Below are 19364 nucleotides of genomic sequence, written 5' to 3'. Positions count from 1 at the left end.
AAGTTGCAGTGAGCTATAGTGGTACCATTGCACTCCAGCCTGGGTGACAGAGTGAGACCCCACTGTTTCTAAAAAGAGAGAGAGAAATATATATTAACATGCATGTTGTGTTCTTATATTTTTCTCTCCTCCCATTTCCAGCAGAGATCCAAGAGAGGGAGATCTGTGGCAGAGCTGGAAATATAAGCTGCTTGAAGCCAGTGACTTTTCTTTTTTTTTCTTTAGACAGGGTCTTGCTCTGTCACTCAGGTTGGACTACAGTGGTGCAATCTTGGCTCACTGCGGCCTCAAACTCCTGGGCTCAAGGGATCCTCCCACCTCAGCCTCCCAAATAGCTGGGATTGGAGGCACACACCAGCTAATTTTTTTTTTTGTAGAAATTGGGTCTTGCTATGTTGCTCAGGCTTGTCTTGAACCCCTAGCCTCAAGCAATCCTCCTGTGACTTCCCAAAGTGCTGGCATTACAGGCATGAGCTATTGTGCCCGGCCCATATATTCTGAAAAGGATTATATTCATTGATGAAACCAAGCCAGATGTCCCTGGATTGACATAGGAATGGAGGGCATTTTAGGGCAGCAAGAGAATAGAGGTCACCCCAGTCATCTGGTCTTGGCAAACATACCACTACCCACAGGGTTGGATGGAAGCAGCAGGGACCAGGGATCTGAAGACACCATGCCAGGTTAGTAAAGGAGCATGTTATCCCTAACCAGTATGGACAGAGGGCTGATGACAGCAGGGATCTCCTCAGGCTTTGGTGCTAGGTAAAACCAAAGAATGTCTGTACAACAAATGGAGATGAGGGTTTCCCAGTAATAACTGATGCGGATTTCCCAATAGCATCCTAGGGTTGGATATCAGAGTCTAGAGAGTCATATTGATGTTCATTTAAAGGTGTTTTGAAAATGTAACATTTCTTATATGCTCAAGGGTATGAACTGAGATCCATATTTGTTCGTTAGGCCTCCTATTCAAGTTTCATTAACAAATCCTTATTTTCTTTTTTTTTCTTTTTTTTTTTTTTTGAGTCGGAGTTTCGCTCTTGTTACCCAGGCTGGAGTGCAATGGCGCAATCTCGGCTCACCGCAACCTCCGCCTCCTGGGTTCAGGCAATTCTCCTGCCTCAGCCTCCTGAGCAGCTGGGATTACAGGCACACGCCACCATGCTCAGCTAATTTTTTGTATTTTAAGTAGAGACGGGGTTTCACCGTGTTGACCAGGATGGTCTCGATCTCTTGACCTCGTGATCCACCCGCCTTGGCCTCCCAAAGTGCTGGGATTACAGGCGTGAGCCACCGCGCCTGGCCCAAATCCTTATTTTCTTTTGGAACGTTTTCATGAGTATCATGAGCTATTCTACAACCGTCTTTTTTTTTTTTTTTTGAGATGGAGCCTCGCTCTGCCGCCAGGCTGGAGTGCAGTGGCATAATCTCGGCTCACTGAAATCTCCACCTATAGTGTTCAAGTGGTTCTCCTGGCCTCAGCCTCCTGAGTAGCTGGGATTACAGTCATGCACCACCACGCCCAGTTGATTTTTTTTTTTTTTGGTATTTCTAGTAGAGACGGGGTTTCACCATGTTGGTCAGGATGGTCTCTATTTCCTGATCTGGTGATCCACCTGCCTTGGCCTCTCAAAGTGCTGGGATTCTTAATGGGATAAGAGTCAAGAACTCAATTAGTTGGTTAGGCCCTAGATTCCACAAAGGAAGTGAAGATGAGAGGCACCAAGACTGCCCATCTGGTCACCCATCTTTCACTAATGCAAAATTTGAATCATTTCAGCCATCTGACACCAGGGGTTTGCCTACTTAAATGAAGTATTCACCAAGACACAAAGTTTAAGAAGTAGTCTTCATTGAATACACATTTAATGAGCAACTTCTATGTGCTAAGCACCAGCGTTAGATCTGATTATTAGGTTCAGTAATCAATGGGCTGCATGTAATTATTGAGCCTCCTTTATTCTTTACACTGATCCTTTCTCTTGCCACTCCCCTTCTCTGTCTACACTGTAACCAAAACAGTCCAGAATTTGGGGAAGAATAATCGACACCTGATGGGTCTAGTCATCACACGATGGTGTGATGGACACAATGCAGCCAGTCTACAACCTACTTGTTTCTACTACTCTGACAATATATTGACTAGACACCTAAAAGCATGTTCAATAACTTACTAGCACCTATTGCAAGGGGGATGACAACAGTGGTAGAAAATATTTCATTATTTTAATTTTTAAGTATGTCTAAGGAAAATGAACCTATGTTTACTTGCAATTCTTTTAAAAATCAGCCTATGTGCATCTATGACCTATTTCCCTTGTCTCCTATAACTTGTAAAAAAATTATTTAAATTTTAAAGATATTAACAATTAGTCTTTTATATATGTTATGTATTTATGTGTTGTGACTATTCTATTCTTCTGTGTTGCATGCCTAGTAATTCCCTTTATGTTGTTTTAAAATAAAGTCATTTAAAGTATTTATGTATTAAAATCTATCCATCTTTTCCTGTAGGCATCTTGTCAATAATCTAATATTTAGAAAGGTCATCTGAGCCACGATGATAAAATCTCCTTCATTTTAAGCAAACAATCTATGGTTTCACTTATCAAATGTAAATCTTTAATCCATTTGGAATGCATTTTGGAATAAAGTGTAATGCAAAAAAATCTAACATTCCCCTCAAATATTTAGACTATCCAATTCTTTCACTACTAATTCAAATATTCCCTCTAACATATCTAATAAATTAAAATACATATACACACAGATATTTCCATTCTGTTACCCTGATCTATTTTGGTGCCCCAAATACACTTTTAGAGTACCATTTCATAACAAATTTTTCTATGTGGCCACTTCTCCTTAATTTTCTCAGAATTTTCCCATTTTCATGTTTTATTTTGTCATTTAAAAATAGTTTTACTAGCCTTGAACTTCCTTTGTATATCAATTTGGGGAGAAAAATACTTAGAAAACCATACATATAATCCGATCCCAATTTGTAGGAAAAAAAAAAAAAAAAAAGTGTTTTTTTTTTTTTTTTTTTTTGAGATGGAGTCTCATTCTGTCGCCCAAGCTGGAGTGCAATAGCGCAATCTCAGCTCACTGCAACCTTCGTCTCCTGGGTTCAAGCAATTCTCCTATTTGAGCCTCCCAAGTAGCTGGGATTACAGGCACATGCCACCACGCCCAGCTAATTTTTTGTATTTTTAGTAGAGATGGGGGTTTCACCATGTTCCCTAGGCTGTTCTCGAACTCCTGAGCTCAGGCAATTCACCTGCCTTGGTGATTTCAGGCCTGACTGCCTAGGATTACAGGTGTAAGCCACCATGCCTGGCCTAGTTGTGTGATCTTTATTACAAATATTTATGTATATACATAATTCCAAGAATGTATGGTAAAGTATTAACTGCTTCAGGTGTGTGCTAGGTATCTCCCATTTGTCCTCCTCCCACTCACCACTCCCCATCACCCCCCCTCGGCCCCCCTTCCCACCATCTACTTTCCTTCCTGCTCTATGTCCCCCACACTTACCAACACAGGCTATACAAAATGTCTTCCTTGCCCTCTGGCTTCCAGTTTGGCCAAAGGGAAATACCCAGGAGGTGATGGAAGGGAAGAGAGTGAAGTCAAATATTTGTTCCCTCTCATTCCATTTTCTTTTCAGGGTCGCTGTGAGCTGACTGCATCCTGAAGATTACAGTTACTGTCAGATGGACCCTTCCGCACAGCTGTATACCATTCCAGTAACTCCTCCCTTCCCTCCCTCTGCTCTCCCCCTCCCTGCTTCCATTCCTCTTAGTCTCCTTTGTAGAGGGGTAGTAACACTATGTTATGGCCTGAATTATGCACCCACACCTCCCTGCACCCACTAAATTTATGTTGAAGTCCTAATTCCCAATACCTCAGAATGTGACTGTAGTTGGAAACAGGGTCTTTAGAGAGATAACTAAATTAAATAAGGTCATTGGGGTGGGTCCTAATCCGATGACTAGTGTTCTTATAAGAGATTAGGACACAGATACAGAGAAAAAAGCCATGTGATGACAAAGAGGATGGCCATGTAGAAGCCAAAGAGAGAGGCCTCAAAAAAATCAACTCTGGCAAAACCTTGATCTGACTTCCAACATCCAGAACTGTGAGAAAATATTAAGCCACTCAGTCTGTGGTACTTTGTTATGGCAGCCCAAGGCAGCTAATACACATCACAACCCTACCCCTCTGGTGACAACTCAGGGAAAAAATTCTTTAACTTTTCTCAAATCATCCATTTTTGAGTCCCATTTATTTATTGCTGGGACTCTGACTGATCCAGGAGAATTATATGATTATTTGTATTTGTTCTTCCTATGTTTTCTAAAATTTCTACAATAACCACAAAATACCAGCCTCAGTAACATGAAAGGCACACTGCAAATTACTTGCTTTGAAATTTAGAAACAAATTTTATTTAAGATCTGAAATACAATTCCTAAAATATCAACTTTTCCAGAAAACCGTGGCTACACAATAATGCATTGCCTCTATCATGTTAGAACGTGCATTAGACTCAAATACAAAAACCATGAAACAAATCACCATCCTTCAACAATTTAAGCAAAGATAGAATGCCTAAGAACAACAGAGATGGACTTGCAGAGGATGGGCTGTTTTACTTCAAGCACCATAAAAAAAAAAAGAGCACAAATGCATGGGTTTTCAGGTATATACATTAAGTTGAACCTTTGGCACTAGGAATCAGGGCGTTTTTTCACGTAGCATTAACACATATTAGAAAATTGTGTAGTGTCAAAGGGATAGGAACCACCAGCATTCAAGCAATGTTGTCAACTAGGCAATAAAATGTTCTACTGAATGTTTCTTCTTTGTTCTAATTACTGCATACACTGGTAGCAACTTTGAAATGAGAAAAGGAGCTTACACTCCTTTTATTTTCTGTTAAAACAGAACAGAAAACAAACTGAAACATAAGCCCTGTGATACATTAACGATTTTAAAGAACATCAATTTTACAAGAAAAAGACTAAGAACAGAAAGTGTTTACAGATACAGGACAGAAATGGTGAGCCGTCTGTAGACGCTCACAGGGCTTTGCGGTGGTACTCAGCAGAAGCCACTTTGTAATCACTGGCAGTAAAGAGAGATGCAGAATTCTTTGCCAGATATTTTAGGAAATCATGCAAATAGCCCAACAATAATGCAAGGCTTTTCTCATCAAGGGGTGTATAGGCCAACATTGCTCCAATTCTTACAAATAATCTCAGTAGGTGTGGTGCTCCATAAACCTGGGACATTGGAGCATCAGGGTGAGCCAAAAGGATTTCAGCATACTGGGGCCTCTCAAATTTGTAGAGCAGCTGAGTGCCCAACATCACATTGAAATATTCTTTTATTCCTGCCACAACTTCATTAACCGCATATTCCTTATTATCAACATTTCCCTGCGATTTCTTGCAATTTGCATACTCCTCCAGAATTGCATCTACATTTTTCTTAGCAGGGAGTTGGAACAGCTGCTTCTGCCTGGTAACTAAGTCCCAGTCCTCAACAAGCCATGGTTTTAATTCTTCAGGAATCTTCACTTTAACTTCCATTCTATTCTTAAATGCCTCCTCGCTTTCAACAGTGGGGTCAGCCCGGGCCCTTTTCTTCCGAGGGGGCTGAGGTGCTTCGCTGGTACTGCCACCGTCTCCGTTTCCAGGAGTCTTCTGTTTGTTCTTTCTGGTCTTCCTCACGGATCCTGAAGGGGGGTTCTCTGCAGAGCGACCCCCCCATCTTCCTGGGAGAGCTGGTTCCAGATTTTTCTGCTGGGGACCAGCTGTCTTCTTTCCTGAGGAGGCCCCTCTCATCTTACTTCTCTGCATGTTGCTTCTAGTTGGTTTTTTAAAGTTGTCTTCTTCTGCAGATTGTTGTCCACGAGGTTGAGAACCCTGCTTTCTGGAACTCATTCAACCCTGTTTTTATTCCAACCACTGTAACATAAAATATTTTACTTGGTTGTTTACTATGACAACCTTTATGCTTCATAAAGGCCCATCAGAGCATAACACATTCTAAGTCTGTTAAAATCTGGATTTCAAATCCGATTTTAGGACCCTTCATAAGTGATTTTTTACCTCCTTTCCCTCTCTTTTCCTCACTACCAGCCACTACTCTCATCTCACCCAAATACTCATCATACCTACTCATAAATTACTTTCTTGATGCCACTCAAAAGATAGGAAAGCAATTTTAAAGAAAGAAGAAATTAAGTGAAAAAGGAAAGTATAAAAGGCAGTGGAGTTGAAATTTAAGACTTTTGAACAGAAGAAATGACAATTTCTTCTGAAATATGGAATAAGGAAGGTTATATTTAGTTGACTAGGGGCAAAATGAGTAACAGTAAAGGTTCTTGTATAAGTCCAGAAAGGCCTGAACTAGGATGATGGCAGAGTCAAGAGAAACTGACGAATACAGCAATCATGAAGAACACAGTAACCAAAGGAGGGAGAAATCTGCATTTTCAAGTCTGGGTAATTAATGAATTTAATAAAAGCATTGAATTTAGGGCTCAGTTTGGAATCAGAAATAAAATGACAGAACATGGGTAATTCATCTATTCATTAATTTATTCGGTTTGTCATCATACATTACTGCATATCTGCTTTGGGACAAGTACTATGGTACGTGCTAGAGATCCAAATATCTAAAGTGACAATTATAAAACAATAAGGTTAGTATAATGATAGTTATAGGCACAAAATAGTTTGGGAGCAGACATAAGAAATGGTACATGACACCACCGTCATGATTGTTGAAGGTTAAAAAAAAAGATTGGTGAGGGTGGAGTCAGTGATGACTCCCAGGTATGGGTGATTAGGTCATTAGTATTATCACCAAATTATAAAACTCCTCCATTTACAGGAGCAGGAAATGGATATTTCATGTGAGGTGTACAGTTAAACATAAAATTTTAAAGCTCAGTTTAGTCCAGCTAACTGGGTACCCCCTACAAAGAAATTAAAGCTTGTGTGAGAAGTAAACGCCAGAAATGGAGATCTGAGAGTAAACATCACATAGCTGGTAGTGGACACTATGAGGGTCAACAAAATCAGGGAGAAAGAATTTCAAGTATGGAATTCTGGAAAACCTAAGGACTAAACGCATTTAAGGGATGGGCAGAGAGAGAGACCACAAACAGAACAAAAATGTTAAGAGTAGCCATAGGAGAATTAGAAGAATGTTATTCTGGATGCCAAAGAAGGTAAGAGTTCCAAGAAGAAAAAGGTATAATCTACAGTGTAAAGTGCAGCAGGGAGTGCTAGTAAGATAAGGATGCAAAAAATAGGCTTCCATTATTCTTATGGTGTGACAGAGGAAAAAATTCCTTTGACTTACACAATCTTCCTTCTTTCCCTTCCAAGAACTCCTAGTGATTTCCCAGATGAAATCTTATAGATCTTCTGGGATGGTCTAGAAGGGTGAAGTGGGAGATACAACCTAGAAAGAAAAGCAGGTATCTGCAATGAAGATGAACTTTTGTGAAATCATCTAAGAAAAAAATGAGTAATTTATAAATATGTGGTTTATATGTTTACATTTAAACAAATAAATGAATCATATACCACAATTGTAAATCAGAGAAAATACTTGCATTCATATACCACAATTGTGGTATCAGAGAAAATACCTGAGTTCTGCTGTCAGATAGACCTTTACTTCAATTAAGTTTTATCATTTATGTGTTGAGACGTCAGACAAGACATGTAAGCTCTGTTAGCCTCTTTTGGTCATCTGTAAAATGTGGCAAGTTACCTATAGCCTTCACAGGCTCCTATGAGAATTTCATAAAGGAGATGTGGCTGAACAGCTAGCACAGTACCTTGCAGGAATATTTGCACATGGATACAAAGATGTTCAATGTAGTGGTGTTCACAATACTGAAGAAATGGAAAACACCTACCTATTCTTCAATAGGAAAATAACATAATGTATGAATACTACAGAACATTCAAATGAATTAAGCAGAGATCCATGTACTGACATGGAAAGATGTTCAATATGTATTAGGTAGATAGGCAGGTGGCATAACACTAAAGGATCCCAAATTCAATAGAATCTTAAAGAGACAGATAAAGTTGGGCAGGGTGGCTCATGCCTGTGATCCCAGCACCTTGGGAGGCTGAGGAGGGTGGATCACGAGGTTAGGAGTTCAAGACCAGCCTGGCCAACATGGTGAAACCCCGTCTCCACTAAAAATACAAAAATAAAAAATTAGCTGGGCATGGTGGTGCATGCCTGTAGTCCCAGGTATTTGGGAGGCTGAGGCAGGAGAATCGTTTGAACCCAGGAGGCAGAGGTTGCACTGAGCTGAGATTGTACCACTGCACTACAGCCTGGGCAACAGAGTGAGACTCTGGCTCCCCCCCCCCCAAAAAAAGGATAGGTTTTAGGAAGAGTTTCCTCAAACACTCTCATTTGAGTGTGTGTTTTAAACAGGTGTCTATAAATGTGCATGGAAATATCTAGAGAGATAAAATACCAGCCTGTTAAAATCAGTGTAACCTCTGAGAAAGGGATGATGGTAGACTAGCCTTAAACCAGGTTTCTCTAGTAACTATAATTTTCACCCACAGAAAAAGCCCATTAGCAATTCTGTAGCCATTAACACTGTGCAGGCAGGTGTCAGGGAGGCTCTGAGAAGGAAATCAAAGAAATGTTTGTTAGTAGCACTCGTGGGCAAAAGAAAAGTAGGCGGGCACAGTGGCTGACACCTGTAATCCCAGCACTTTGGGAGGCGGAGGCGGGTGGATCACTTGAGGTCAGGAGTTGACAACTAGCCTGGCCAACACAGTGAAACCCTGTCTCTACTAAAAATGCAAAAATTAGCCAGGCATGGTGGTGCACACCTATAATCCCAGCGACTTAGGAGGCTGAGGCAGGAGAAGAGCCTGAACCTGGGAGGTGGAGGTTGCAGTGAGCCGGGAGATCATTCCACTGCACTCTAGCCTGGGCGACAATGAGACTCTGTCTCATTCATAAATAAATGAATGAATGAATGAACGCTTGAAGACTAGATCCCTGAGTGAATAAATAAATAAAAGCTTGAAGCCTGGGCGACAGTGAGACTCTGTCTCATGAATAAATAAATAAATGCTTGAAGACTAGATCCCTGAATCAGGAAAGCCAGTTATTGGAAGAGAGGCCTAGATGCAAGTACTTTCACTAAGCAAACAATATCCTCTAACTGAAAGAGCACAAAGCTCTGAGCAGAAATTCAAGGGTAAAGTCAGTCTTTAGAAAGCATCAAAATTTGTAAATATGGAGACTGATTTTGTGGGAATCAGAAACCTTCTGGCTGAGAGGGATACAGAGACACATCCTGTGAAGTATCAAAGACAGGGGTGATAGTGGCCAGTGTATCATGGCATTAAATTGTAAGCTGTTGTGCTTCTAAAATAATGTTTCCAAAAGAACTGCTTTGTGACCAGGACAGAAAAGATACAGTATCTGAAGACTTCAGAGAAATGTTAATACAGGTTGCGTATTCCTTACCCAAAATGCTTGGGATGAGAAGTGTTTCAGATATTGGAATATTTGCATATGCATGAGAACATCTTGGGGATGGGACCCCAGTCTAAACACAAAATTCATTTATGATTCATATACACCTTATATACATAGTCTGAAGGTAATTTTATACAGTATTTTAAACATTTATTTTCGTCTGTCACATGAGGTCAGATGTGGAATCATCCACTAGTGGCATCTTGGCACTAAGAAAGTTTCAGATTTTGGAGCATTTCAGATTAGGGATACTCAACCTGCATGAGTAAATCCAGAAGGCCCATCTTGGGGCTCATAGTGCAGAGGTTCCATAAAACAAAGGGATGGTAGTGAAACTACCACCTAAAGAAAGCAACATGACCTAGTGCCAACCAAACTGTGTAAAACACATTGAGTAGGGCCACACTGGACCAAAAAAACCATTCTGGAATTTACACTGGTCCCTGGTGGGTTTACAATTGTGAATAGGAGTAGAGGGGAGCAATGACTCAACACATGGAGAAAATGGGGACACAAATTAGGGACAACAGTCACCAACTATTTCCCCACCTGTTCCCTACAGGTAAGCTCTAGGGTAAGCCATAAATTGAGAAAACACATTTGTACTTATGTTTGTCTTAGTTTTCTATCTTTAACAGTTTACTCTCTTATAAATAATACATTTAAACAGAGGTGAGCTCATAATGGCTATCAAATCTTAGACCTTTCCTTTTTAAAAAATTTACTATGATAATCAGTCATCTTCCCATGTTAAGGTTATAATATGCATCCATTTTGAGTCATATAATAGATATTTTGTCAAATGAGCATACCTTAATTTACTTAGCCATGCCTTCCCTGGAAATATCCAGTGCACCCCTCCCACCAATGTATTATTTAATAATTTATTTTAATAATAAATTAAATAATTTATATTATAATTATATAATTAAATACATTAAATAATTTAATTAATAATTTAATGAAAACATTTTATGTGAACATTTTTTGCCCTCACTTCCTATTACTCTTTTAAGACTCTCAGAAGCAGACTTAGTGAATAGAGAGAACACTCTTAATACATTGCCAAATTACTCCCCCTGCACAAGTTGTGCCAATTTTTAATCCCACAGTGTGTAAAAATGTTTACTATGCCTCACGCTCTGGCCAATACTGGAGATCTTCATTTTAAAATAATTTTTGCCTTTCATTTTTAAGTTTAAAAATTAAGAACAAGGCCAGGTGCAGTGGTTCACACCTGTAATCCCAGCACTTTGAGAGGCTGAGGCGGGCAGATCATGAGGTCAGGAATTTGAGACCAGCCTGGCCAACATAGTGAAACTCTGTCTCTAATAAAAACACAAAAACTAGCCAGGTGTGGCAGCAGGCCTGTAGTCCCAGCTACTCGGGAGGCTGAGACAGGAGAATCACTTGAACCCGTGAGGCAGAGGTTGCAGTGAGCCGAGATTGTGCCACTGTGCTCCAGTGACAGAGTGAGACTCAGTCTCAAAAAAAAGAACAAATATTTTGATAGATTTCTTTTACATTTTAACTCCTTAATCCATCTAGTAGTTTGTAAGTTATGAACTGACAATCTTTGTTCACCTCAATTAATTAGATCTTGTGGTACCATTAATATATCCTTTATATACCTATAGATAATAAATTATATAGATATGTATTCTTCCCTTATCACCTCCCCCTCTCCAACCCCAATCCCAGGAGTATCCTCTGAATGAACATGTATGCCTTCAAATCTTTTCATGTACATATTCACACAAAATGTAACTTTAAAGACTCAATGTGTATATTATACACATAGGCATACATGAATATATAGCACGCATTTACTTAATTTGTTTTGACAAAGGTGAGATGCATACTGCTCTGCACCTTGCTTTGCTCACTTACCATGGGCATCTTTCCATGTCAGTACATACCTACCTCTTTTTAATATTCATCATAAATTCTATAATCTGTTATGTACTATAACTTAACCAGTGTCTGAACATTTATGTTGTTCCCAATATTTCATTATTTAAAAAATACTGCAATGCATATCAGTATATACAAAGACTAGAGCATTATTTAAGTACCTCTGAAGGATATATTCCAACAGGAACTATTTAGTGAAAGGATTTGCTTATTTATAACTTTGGTGAAATGGAGCCAAATTCACCTCACAAAAAAACTATTTTAGTTTGTACTCCCAACAAAAATGTAAAAAATCATTTTTTTTCATGGCTTCAGGAACACTGGACAAACATCTTTTCGAAAAAAAAAAGGAGAGGGGGTTTTCTTGGGCCAATCTAACATGCAGTAAGATGATTTCACTTGAATTTGCATGATGTAATCTTTTCATACATTCACTGGTTACATATATGAATATTTTTGTTCTCTCTTCTACTAGGTTGTTTGCTATTGTTTTCTAATAAGTATTAGTTTTATTTTATGTTGGAAATTCTTTTTCCAAACCATCACTTTCTCTTGTCTAATGGTACCTTATTATAAGACTGTTGCATGTATACGAGCATGTATCTCTCCATATCACAGACAAATCTATCAGTTTTTCTCTTGTAACCTTTGGCTTTTATGTCATGCTTAGGGAAAGTGCTCCAAAAATATTGTAGAAGTGATTTCCTACCCATTATTGGTACTTTTATAGTTTTCCTCAAATGTATAACTTTTACTAATATTCTTCACTGAAGAGTTTAACATTTCCCCCTTAGTATGAACATTCTATATTCTCAGAGGTATATGGGTCTTTTAAGGTACTTTCTTCCCAATGATTTTTGATTTTTTTTTTTTTTTTTTTTTTTTTTTTTTTTTTTTTTTTTTTTTTTTGCTTTTTTTGAGACTGAGTCTTGCTCTGTCACCCAGGCTGGGGTGCAGTGGCTCGATCTCGGCTCATTGCAACCTCCGCCTCCAGGTTTCAAGCAATTCTCTGCCTCAGCCTCCCAAGTAGCTGGGATTACAGGCACCCACCACCACGTCTGGCTAACTTTTATATTTTTAGCGGAGATGGGTTTCACCATCTTGGCCAGGCTAGTCTTGAACTCCTGACCTTGTGATCCACCCACCTTGGCCTCCCAAAGTGCTGGGATTACAGGTGTGAGCCACAGCTCCCAGTGATTATTTAACTTTTAAAGGTATCACTGTTTATAGCCCATCCATTCTGTCACAGTGGTATACCTGATAGTTCTCACCAGTATTAATTATCATGGTTTAAAGGTATAAATATTGCTCTTGAATAACACTTGCAAATAGCTACACCAAGGATATTTAATGCCGTATTATTTTAAATAGCAAAACACTGGGACCAATAGAAAAGGTTATCAATAGTGACTTCACATATTATATGATTAACATTTTATAATAAAATATATATATTTAAAACTCACACTGACTTTCTGATCTACTCTTATCCGTGGATCTCACATATGGCCAGCCCAATTTTTCAGTTAATCATCACTGCATATTGTATACTTTGTAGACATGCCATTCAGACTGGGCTCATTCCATCCTAGGTTTTACTCATCCTCTGAGGCCCAGGTCAAGGTCCTCTTCCTCTGTGAGGCTGTTTTTCTCTATTTCACATCACCCTGACCCTTGCTTTCTCTGAGTCTGTTAGCTCGACAGTGCACCCCCTACCTTTAGCCGTTAATCATTCTCTAAATGATCTCACGTAAAGGTATTCTGTGCCTATCGATCTAATGCATCTATTCCACCCGGGCAGTACCCTCCTCTGAAACCTACTTTCAGAAGAGAGAGAAACAAGGAAATTACAGCGACTCCATATGTAGCTGTCAAAAGACTGAAAAACCTTCAAACCTTACTTCGTCTCCACATGCAAGCAATGGGCCATGTGGAAATCAGACTGCAAAAGGTAGTATCTTTTGTGTATGCATGTATCAGAAAAGAGTGTGAATAACATTTTGTTGGAATAAACCTTTAAATGCACATATACCATATCAGTTACATTCATACCAATTTTCTCTTCTGGATCTTGGAACATTTCCTTTATATTTAATAGATTTTTTTTTTTTTTTAAGTTTGAGACAAAGGAGGAATGATACAAAAGCTGTTAGCAGACAGGATATTCAGTGAAAAGATTTGCTTATTTATAAATTTGGCTTGAAACGCTAGTTTAAATTATAGCTCCTGGAAATTCCCTCATAAATAAATATGATCAATATACTTAAAACCTTTCTAGATCGTTAAGCCAGAAGTCATAATTTCGGAATTCAGTTCTAGTGGTAACTGCTGCTTCTGGAAAATGAGGAGAGAAACCAACAGTATTAATTTTTTTTTTTTTTAATAATTCCAAAAAGAGATATTCACGGCTTTTAGAAGCATGTATAAGTGTGCAGACAAAACAAGAGATATCAGGACTAACAGAACCATAGTTATTATTAAAACACTTACATGTGCCATGCACTGTCCTGGTACTCTACATGTAATCCTCTCAACAATCCTATGAAGTAGGAACTATTATTATCATCTCTGTTTCATATATGAGGAACTTAGGTATAAAGTGAGTAAGTATCTTGCCCAAGAACACACAGTCAAGTGGCAGAGCCAGGATTTAAATTCAGGAAGTATTTCCTCTTAACCACTAAACTATGCTGCATATAGGATGCTCTGAAGAAAAATATAATATATGGATCTGTGGAACCACTACAGGGATCGACTGTAATATCTTTCATCAAGGAATGTAAGATTACACAGGTCTCCGTTGCTTATGCAGTTTCTATACTGGAACTACCAATGGACTTAGCTCCATCTCTTCCCTTCTCAGAATTTAGACTACTTTCCCAGACAGGAGCTTATTAATTTTCAAAATATTCCTGGACGGTTAGGAAGGTTATGTGGTATTATCTTGTTTGAGAACTGAGGCCAGAAGGGAGGCACTTACCCAAGATTCTGTAATCAGGGAAGGTTCTGCAATCAGGATCAGATCTCCTGATCCTTACTATACAGCAAACTTAGCTTTTCGGATGGTGACCTAGAAGGTCAAACAAAAGGACAGGAAAGGACATAAAATAAAAAGATATGAGATATGGCTTTCTTCTTCATGAGCCAATGCAATTTCATCACACACAAAGGACACCAAAGCTGATAAATAATGTACAAGTGTTTCTTTTTCCTTTCTTGTGGCTACATTTTCAAATTTAATTTATTGTACATTTATATAATTTCTGACAGATTTTAAAAAAAACTTTTCCTTAAGATAATTTCAAATGGATAAAATAAAAGAAATAGTATTATAAACCTACATGAATCCATCATCCAGCTTTCAACAATTACCAACTGAAGGCCATCTTGTTTCATCTATAACCCCACCCACTGCTCCCCCGCACCCCCGACTTTTTCAAGCTCACCGGAATATCTGGCTTCTGTATTTTATTCCAGAAAAATTTAAACATATACCAAGGAAAGCAGATAAATATAAGGAACCCATTGCATATCACTCAGCTTAAATTATTATTAATTTAGGGCTAATTTTGTTTCATCTATACCCCTCCCCATTTCCCCCCACCGCTGAGGTTATTTTGAAGCAAAACCTAGTCATTAATGTATTTAGAAGTCAACCTCAGACATTATATTATTTAATCCGTAAATATTTTTGCATGTCTCTACAAAAAAAGGACAATTTGAAAATATAACCACAATACTACTGTGACGCCTAAAAAAACTGACATCAATTCCTTAAAAAACATCAAATATCGAATCCGTGTTCCAATTTTCCCGATGCGTCTTAAACGTATTTTTACAGTTGGTATGTTAGATTCAGGATCCAAACAAGGCCTACTCATCGCATGTGGTTCATCTCCAGCTCGCTCTCGTTCTCCATCTCTTTCTTTCTCGCACCCCCCACACCTTTTATTTAACTTTTCAATATGGAAAAATTACAATCCCTGCTATTTTCAGGCAATTCCCAAATAGCAAATTATTTCATTGGTAAAAATCGATATATCTCTTTTATCTTTTATTCTAGGAAAGAAGTTGATGGTAGAAAGGGCACTACAATTAGCGAATCTGCATAATTTATAATTTTTCTCATTCTATTACGCAGATTATTTATCTCCATAACAATACCTAATATCTTCAGGAGCCAGGCTTCATATTACATGCTCCATACGCACTATTATACAGTACACGTCTCTGAGGTAGATACTATTATTATCACCATTTTACAAACATGGAAACCGAGACACAGAAAGAACAGGAGCCTTGCCCAAGCTGGGCGTTGGCAAGCAGGAATTTGAATCCAGCTCTGACCGATTGTGAAGCCACTAGCTAATCCCGTCTATACCCGACGAAAAGAGGAAATCATCGACCCTTTCTCCCCACCCCCACCCCGAAACCTGAAACGAGAATCCAGATCTTCCCAGCAGCCGACGTGTGATCACTGCCGTTCCTCCAACCGCCATAGTAAAGCCAGGTTTCTCTGGCAACTGATATCCATAGGCAGACACGTCACCCTGGAGGAGGGCGTATGCTCTTCAGCCAATCACAAGCGTCTTGTCTAAGTTTTAGAATGTTCCATAACCAAATGATTGGATAACCACCCCCACGTCAGCAATGACACTTAGCCGCAGTAAAGGCGGGTGCTAGCAACCTGCTTCTTCACTGTTAAGGCTTGCAGCAAACCAATCACCTTCCTCCGTTAGTGCGAGTTCCGGCCAATGACGTTCGCCCTCTTAGGTTTTTAGCCCGCCCTCCAACAGCATGACAGCCGTTGGGTCATAAGTCTATAGGGCAGAATGTTCACGTGGCCTATTTCACGACCCAGAGTTCCTCTGACCAGAGGGTTTTTTTTTTTTTCTTTTTCTTTTCTTTTTTTTTTCTGCAGGGAAGCATTATGGGTTTGTGTTTCCCCCCGCCTCACTGGGAGAGGAAGTGTCTACGTGGCCTGCGGAAATAGGATAGGCGGAAATGAGCTAAGGTTCCCGCGAGTGGGGAAGCGCGAGGTCATATCTGGGGCCACGCCCCCAGACCTGTGGCGCAACTGTCCGAACATGGAAAAAAAAGACGCAATGGGGCTTCTGCTGTGTTTGCGAGGGAGGGTCTCGAGTGCCGCGGGCGCAAAGCATTAAGGCCAGTGTGTCAGTGCGCGAGCAGGCTCGCGTGAGGTCCTGGGGTTGCTCTGGGAGCGCGCACCGGCCCTCGTGGCGCGGGAGGTAATGTGTGTGCGCAGGCGTGCGCCCCTGGCGTCGGGCTGGTGAGCGCCACAGCGCGCGCGGTCGCGCGTGCCCGCTGGTGTTGGGGGGGCGGTGAGGGGAGGGGTTAGCTACGGCGCGCAGGTTGTTATCTATTTCTGTATTGTTTGAAAATGTTCTAATGAAAAGGAAAATAATTAAGGCAAGGCGACAATAACAGAGATAAAAGGGGCTTTGTCAGAAATATTTTGGCTTTCTCCACTGATTTAATTAAAGACTTAAAAAATACACTTCCTACGTTTTCTTTTCTGCCAAAATCCCATTGTAAACCACAGACCTCCAGTGATTAAGAGCCAAACCCTTCCATCGCCACATTAGCAACTCCAAAGAGAGGCTTCTTTCAAGTTCTCTAGTATCCTCCTCCCTCCCCTCTCCAAACCTCCCCCCTCCCTCCAAGGCTGCATGCAGTTTTCTTGGCACAAATACAATTTTCCTATGAGAATATCTATACAACAGCCTTCACCTTTGTTAGGGACTCCGAATTTTTGTGGGGATTGAGGCGCTCTTACCTTTGTGTCCTGATTTCCAAGCAAGCACACTGCCCTTCTTCAGGCAAATACGCACTGTTAATTTTCCAGAAAGTTCTGTGGGTGAGGTTTATACCTCTCGAGTCTCCCACTAGATGCCGCCAAATCCCAGCAAAGGATTGGCTGTTTGGTCCCTGGGATTATGGGATTTTGTTTCCCTCCCCACTCCCCTTCTGATTTGCTGAACACTACAATCTATGGGGATCATGGCTGTCGTTCATTACTAGGGAAAAATAAAATCAACTTCTGTAAATAGCACTAGTAGGCAGGGGACTATGATCCAAGGTCCAAATAATTTTGCTCATTTCTTTCCTTTTCTCCTTGAAAACAAAAATAAAAGGCCCCTCCAACACTCTCTTCTTTCGTCCTTGTCTTGTTTAATCAGAGTTAATGAATGACCCAAGGATTGATGCTGAATATGCTAACCCTTTTTCCTCACCTTTTCAAATGATTACAATTCACCCGAACTGAAAATACAGATAGCGGTTCAGTCAGTAAAGATAGACGAGAACTCATCAGTAAAACTTGGAGCCTGGTATTGAAAACTGATTTTCCTTTTCTCTTGAAATTTGTATCAGATATGTGTGTTTATACCCTATTTTCTGTAGTGTTTTTGGTAAACTTTATTGTCTTTGGAGTAAGAGACCTAAATGTAAACCGCATTCCACCACCTCAGTACCCTGGGCAAATGATTTATGTTCTGTGACCCTCAGTTTTTTGTATGCTGTATTTTAGATGCTGTGTTATATCCTTCACGTCGATTTTTTAAAAATTCATCACCAAGTCCTTATTAGATGAGCACTACTAAATCAAAGTCAAATAACAGAAATCATACCCCTTTCAGTTATCTATCATATATACTTGTATACACACATAGGAGGGATTTTTTTAGAGCAGTGGTTCCCAAGGTATGTTTTCTGGATATACCAGAAACATCAGTATAACCTGAAAAGTTGTCAGAAATTCACATTCTCAGGTCCGACCCCAAACATAATGAATCAGAAGTTCTCAGGGTGGGGTTTGATAATCTGTGTTATTAACAAACTATCCCAGTGATTCCAGCACACACTGAAGTTTGAGAACCACTGCTTTGGAGAGTAGAAATGCAATGCATATTTTTGTACACACCACTAGAGGGTGCTACAGAATGTAAAGCAAAATAATAAATGATATACAATATATGTTTTCAGACACCCTCCATATTATCAGTCATATTTTACAGATTAAAAACTAATGTGTAGAGATGTCAGATTATTTTCTTAGTGCACACAACAAGTATGGGAACCAGGATTTGAACTTTACCTGCCTCTAGCCCAAACCCCTAATAGTACTCTGTTGTTTAACCATAATGACTTGTCTTTCCAAGCCTCAAAATGCATTAGAAATAGCTTGTTCCCTCTTTGGCTAATGTTGACTGGCTTGTCAAGAAGAGGGCAGGAAAGCAAACCAAGTAAGTGAAAATATTTCCATATTTCATACTCATACTCTTCCTCACCTCCATTCTATAATAGGATATCACATAAAGGCTTCTGAGTGTTTCCTTTCTTGCTTTTTAATTCCTCAAATAATGTTCTTTTTACTCTGCAGTTTCCTTTTTTATTTATGTCTAAATCTCTTCCTCTTTTTTTTTTTTTTTTTTTTTTTTTAAACAGAATCTCGAACTGTTGCCCAGGCTGGAGTGAAGTGGCACGATCTCAGCTCACTGCAACCTCCACCCCCGCCCCCCGGGTTCAAGTGATTCTCCTGTCTCAGCCTTCCAAGTAGCTAGGATTACAGGCATGCACCACCATGCCCAGCTAGTTTTTGTATTTTTGGTAGAGATGGGGTTTCACCATGTTGGCCAGGCTGGTCTGAAACTCCTAACCTCAGGTGATCCACCCACCTTGGCCTCCCAAAGTGCTGGGGTTACAGGCATGAGCCACCGCGCCTGGCCATATGTCTAAATCTCTTCTATGTGTTTTGAAGGAATCAGGGTGGTGAGGAAACAGTTGTTGAAAACCTGTTATGGGCCACGTACTCTGTACACCCATTAATCTCAGCAATAGGCCTGCAAATTGGGTGATATTGTTTTATAGATGAGGAA

General features: G+C 39.8%; 1 protein-coding gene across 4 annotated transcripts; it reads right to left on the bottom strand.

Moving 5' to 3' along the window:
* Positions 1–4427: 4427 nt before the first annotated feature.
* MORF4L2 (mortality factor 4 like 2) lies at positions 4428–17676 on the bottom strand. 4 transcript variants are annotated; one of them, XM_032269307.1, is made up of 5 exons: positions 17264–17362; positions 15900–16016; positions 14447–14536; positions 7384–7485; positions 4428–5978 (listed from the first exon to the last, which is right to left on the bottom strand). In XM_032269307.1, exon 5 carries the CDS (start codon positions 5952–5954, stop codon positions 5088–5090), a length of 867 nt encoding a protein of 288 aa, XP_032125198.1. In that variant the 5' UTR covers positions 5955–5978; positions 7384–7485; positions 14447–14536; positions 15900–16016; positions 17264–17362; the 3' UTR covers positions 4428–5087. The 4 variants fall into 4 exon arrangements, with proteins under 4 accessions (XP_032125198.1, XP_032125196.1, XP_032125199.1 ...); XM_032269305.1 differs by lacking the exon at positions 15900–16016 and having other exon boundaries at positions 17264–17561; XM_032269308.1 differs by lacking the exon at positions 7384–7485.
* Positions 17677–19364: the final 1688 nt, after the last annotated feature.

This window comes from Sapajus apella, unplaced genomic scaffold, assembly GCF_009761245.1.
Source record: "Sapajus apella isolate SASKATOON/1434 unplaced genomic scaffold, GSC_monkey_1.0 scaffold191, whole genome shotgun sequence".
Classification (NCBI taxonomy): Eukaryota; Metazoa; Chordata; class Mammalia; order Primates; family Cebidae; genus Sapajus; species Sapajus apella.
The sequence above is the reverse complement of the archived record's forward strand: the minus strand, read 5'-3'. Positions and strand labels throughout refer to the sequence as shown.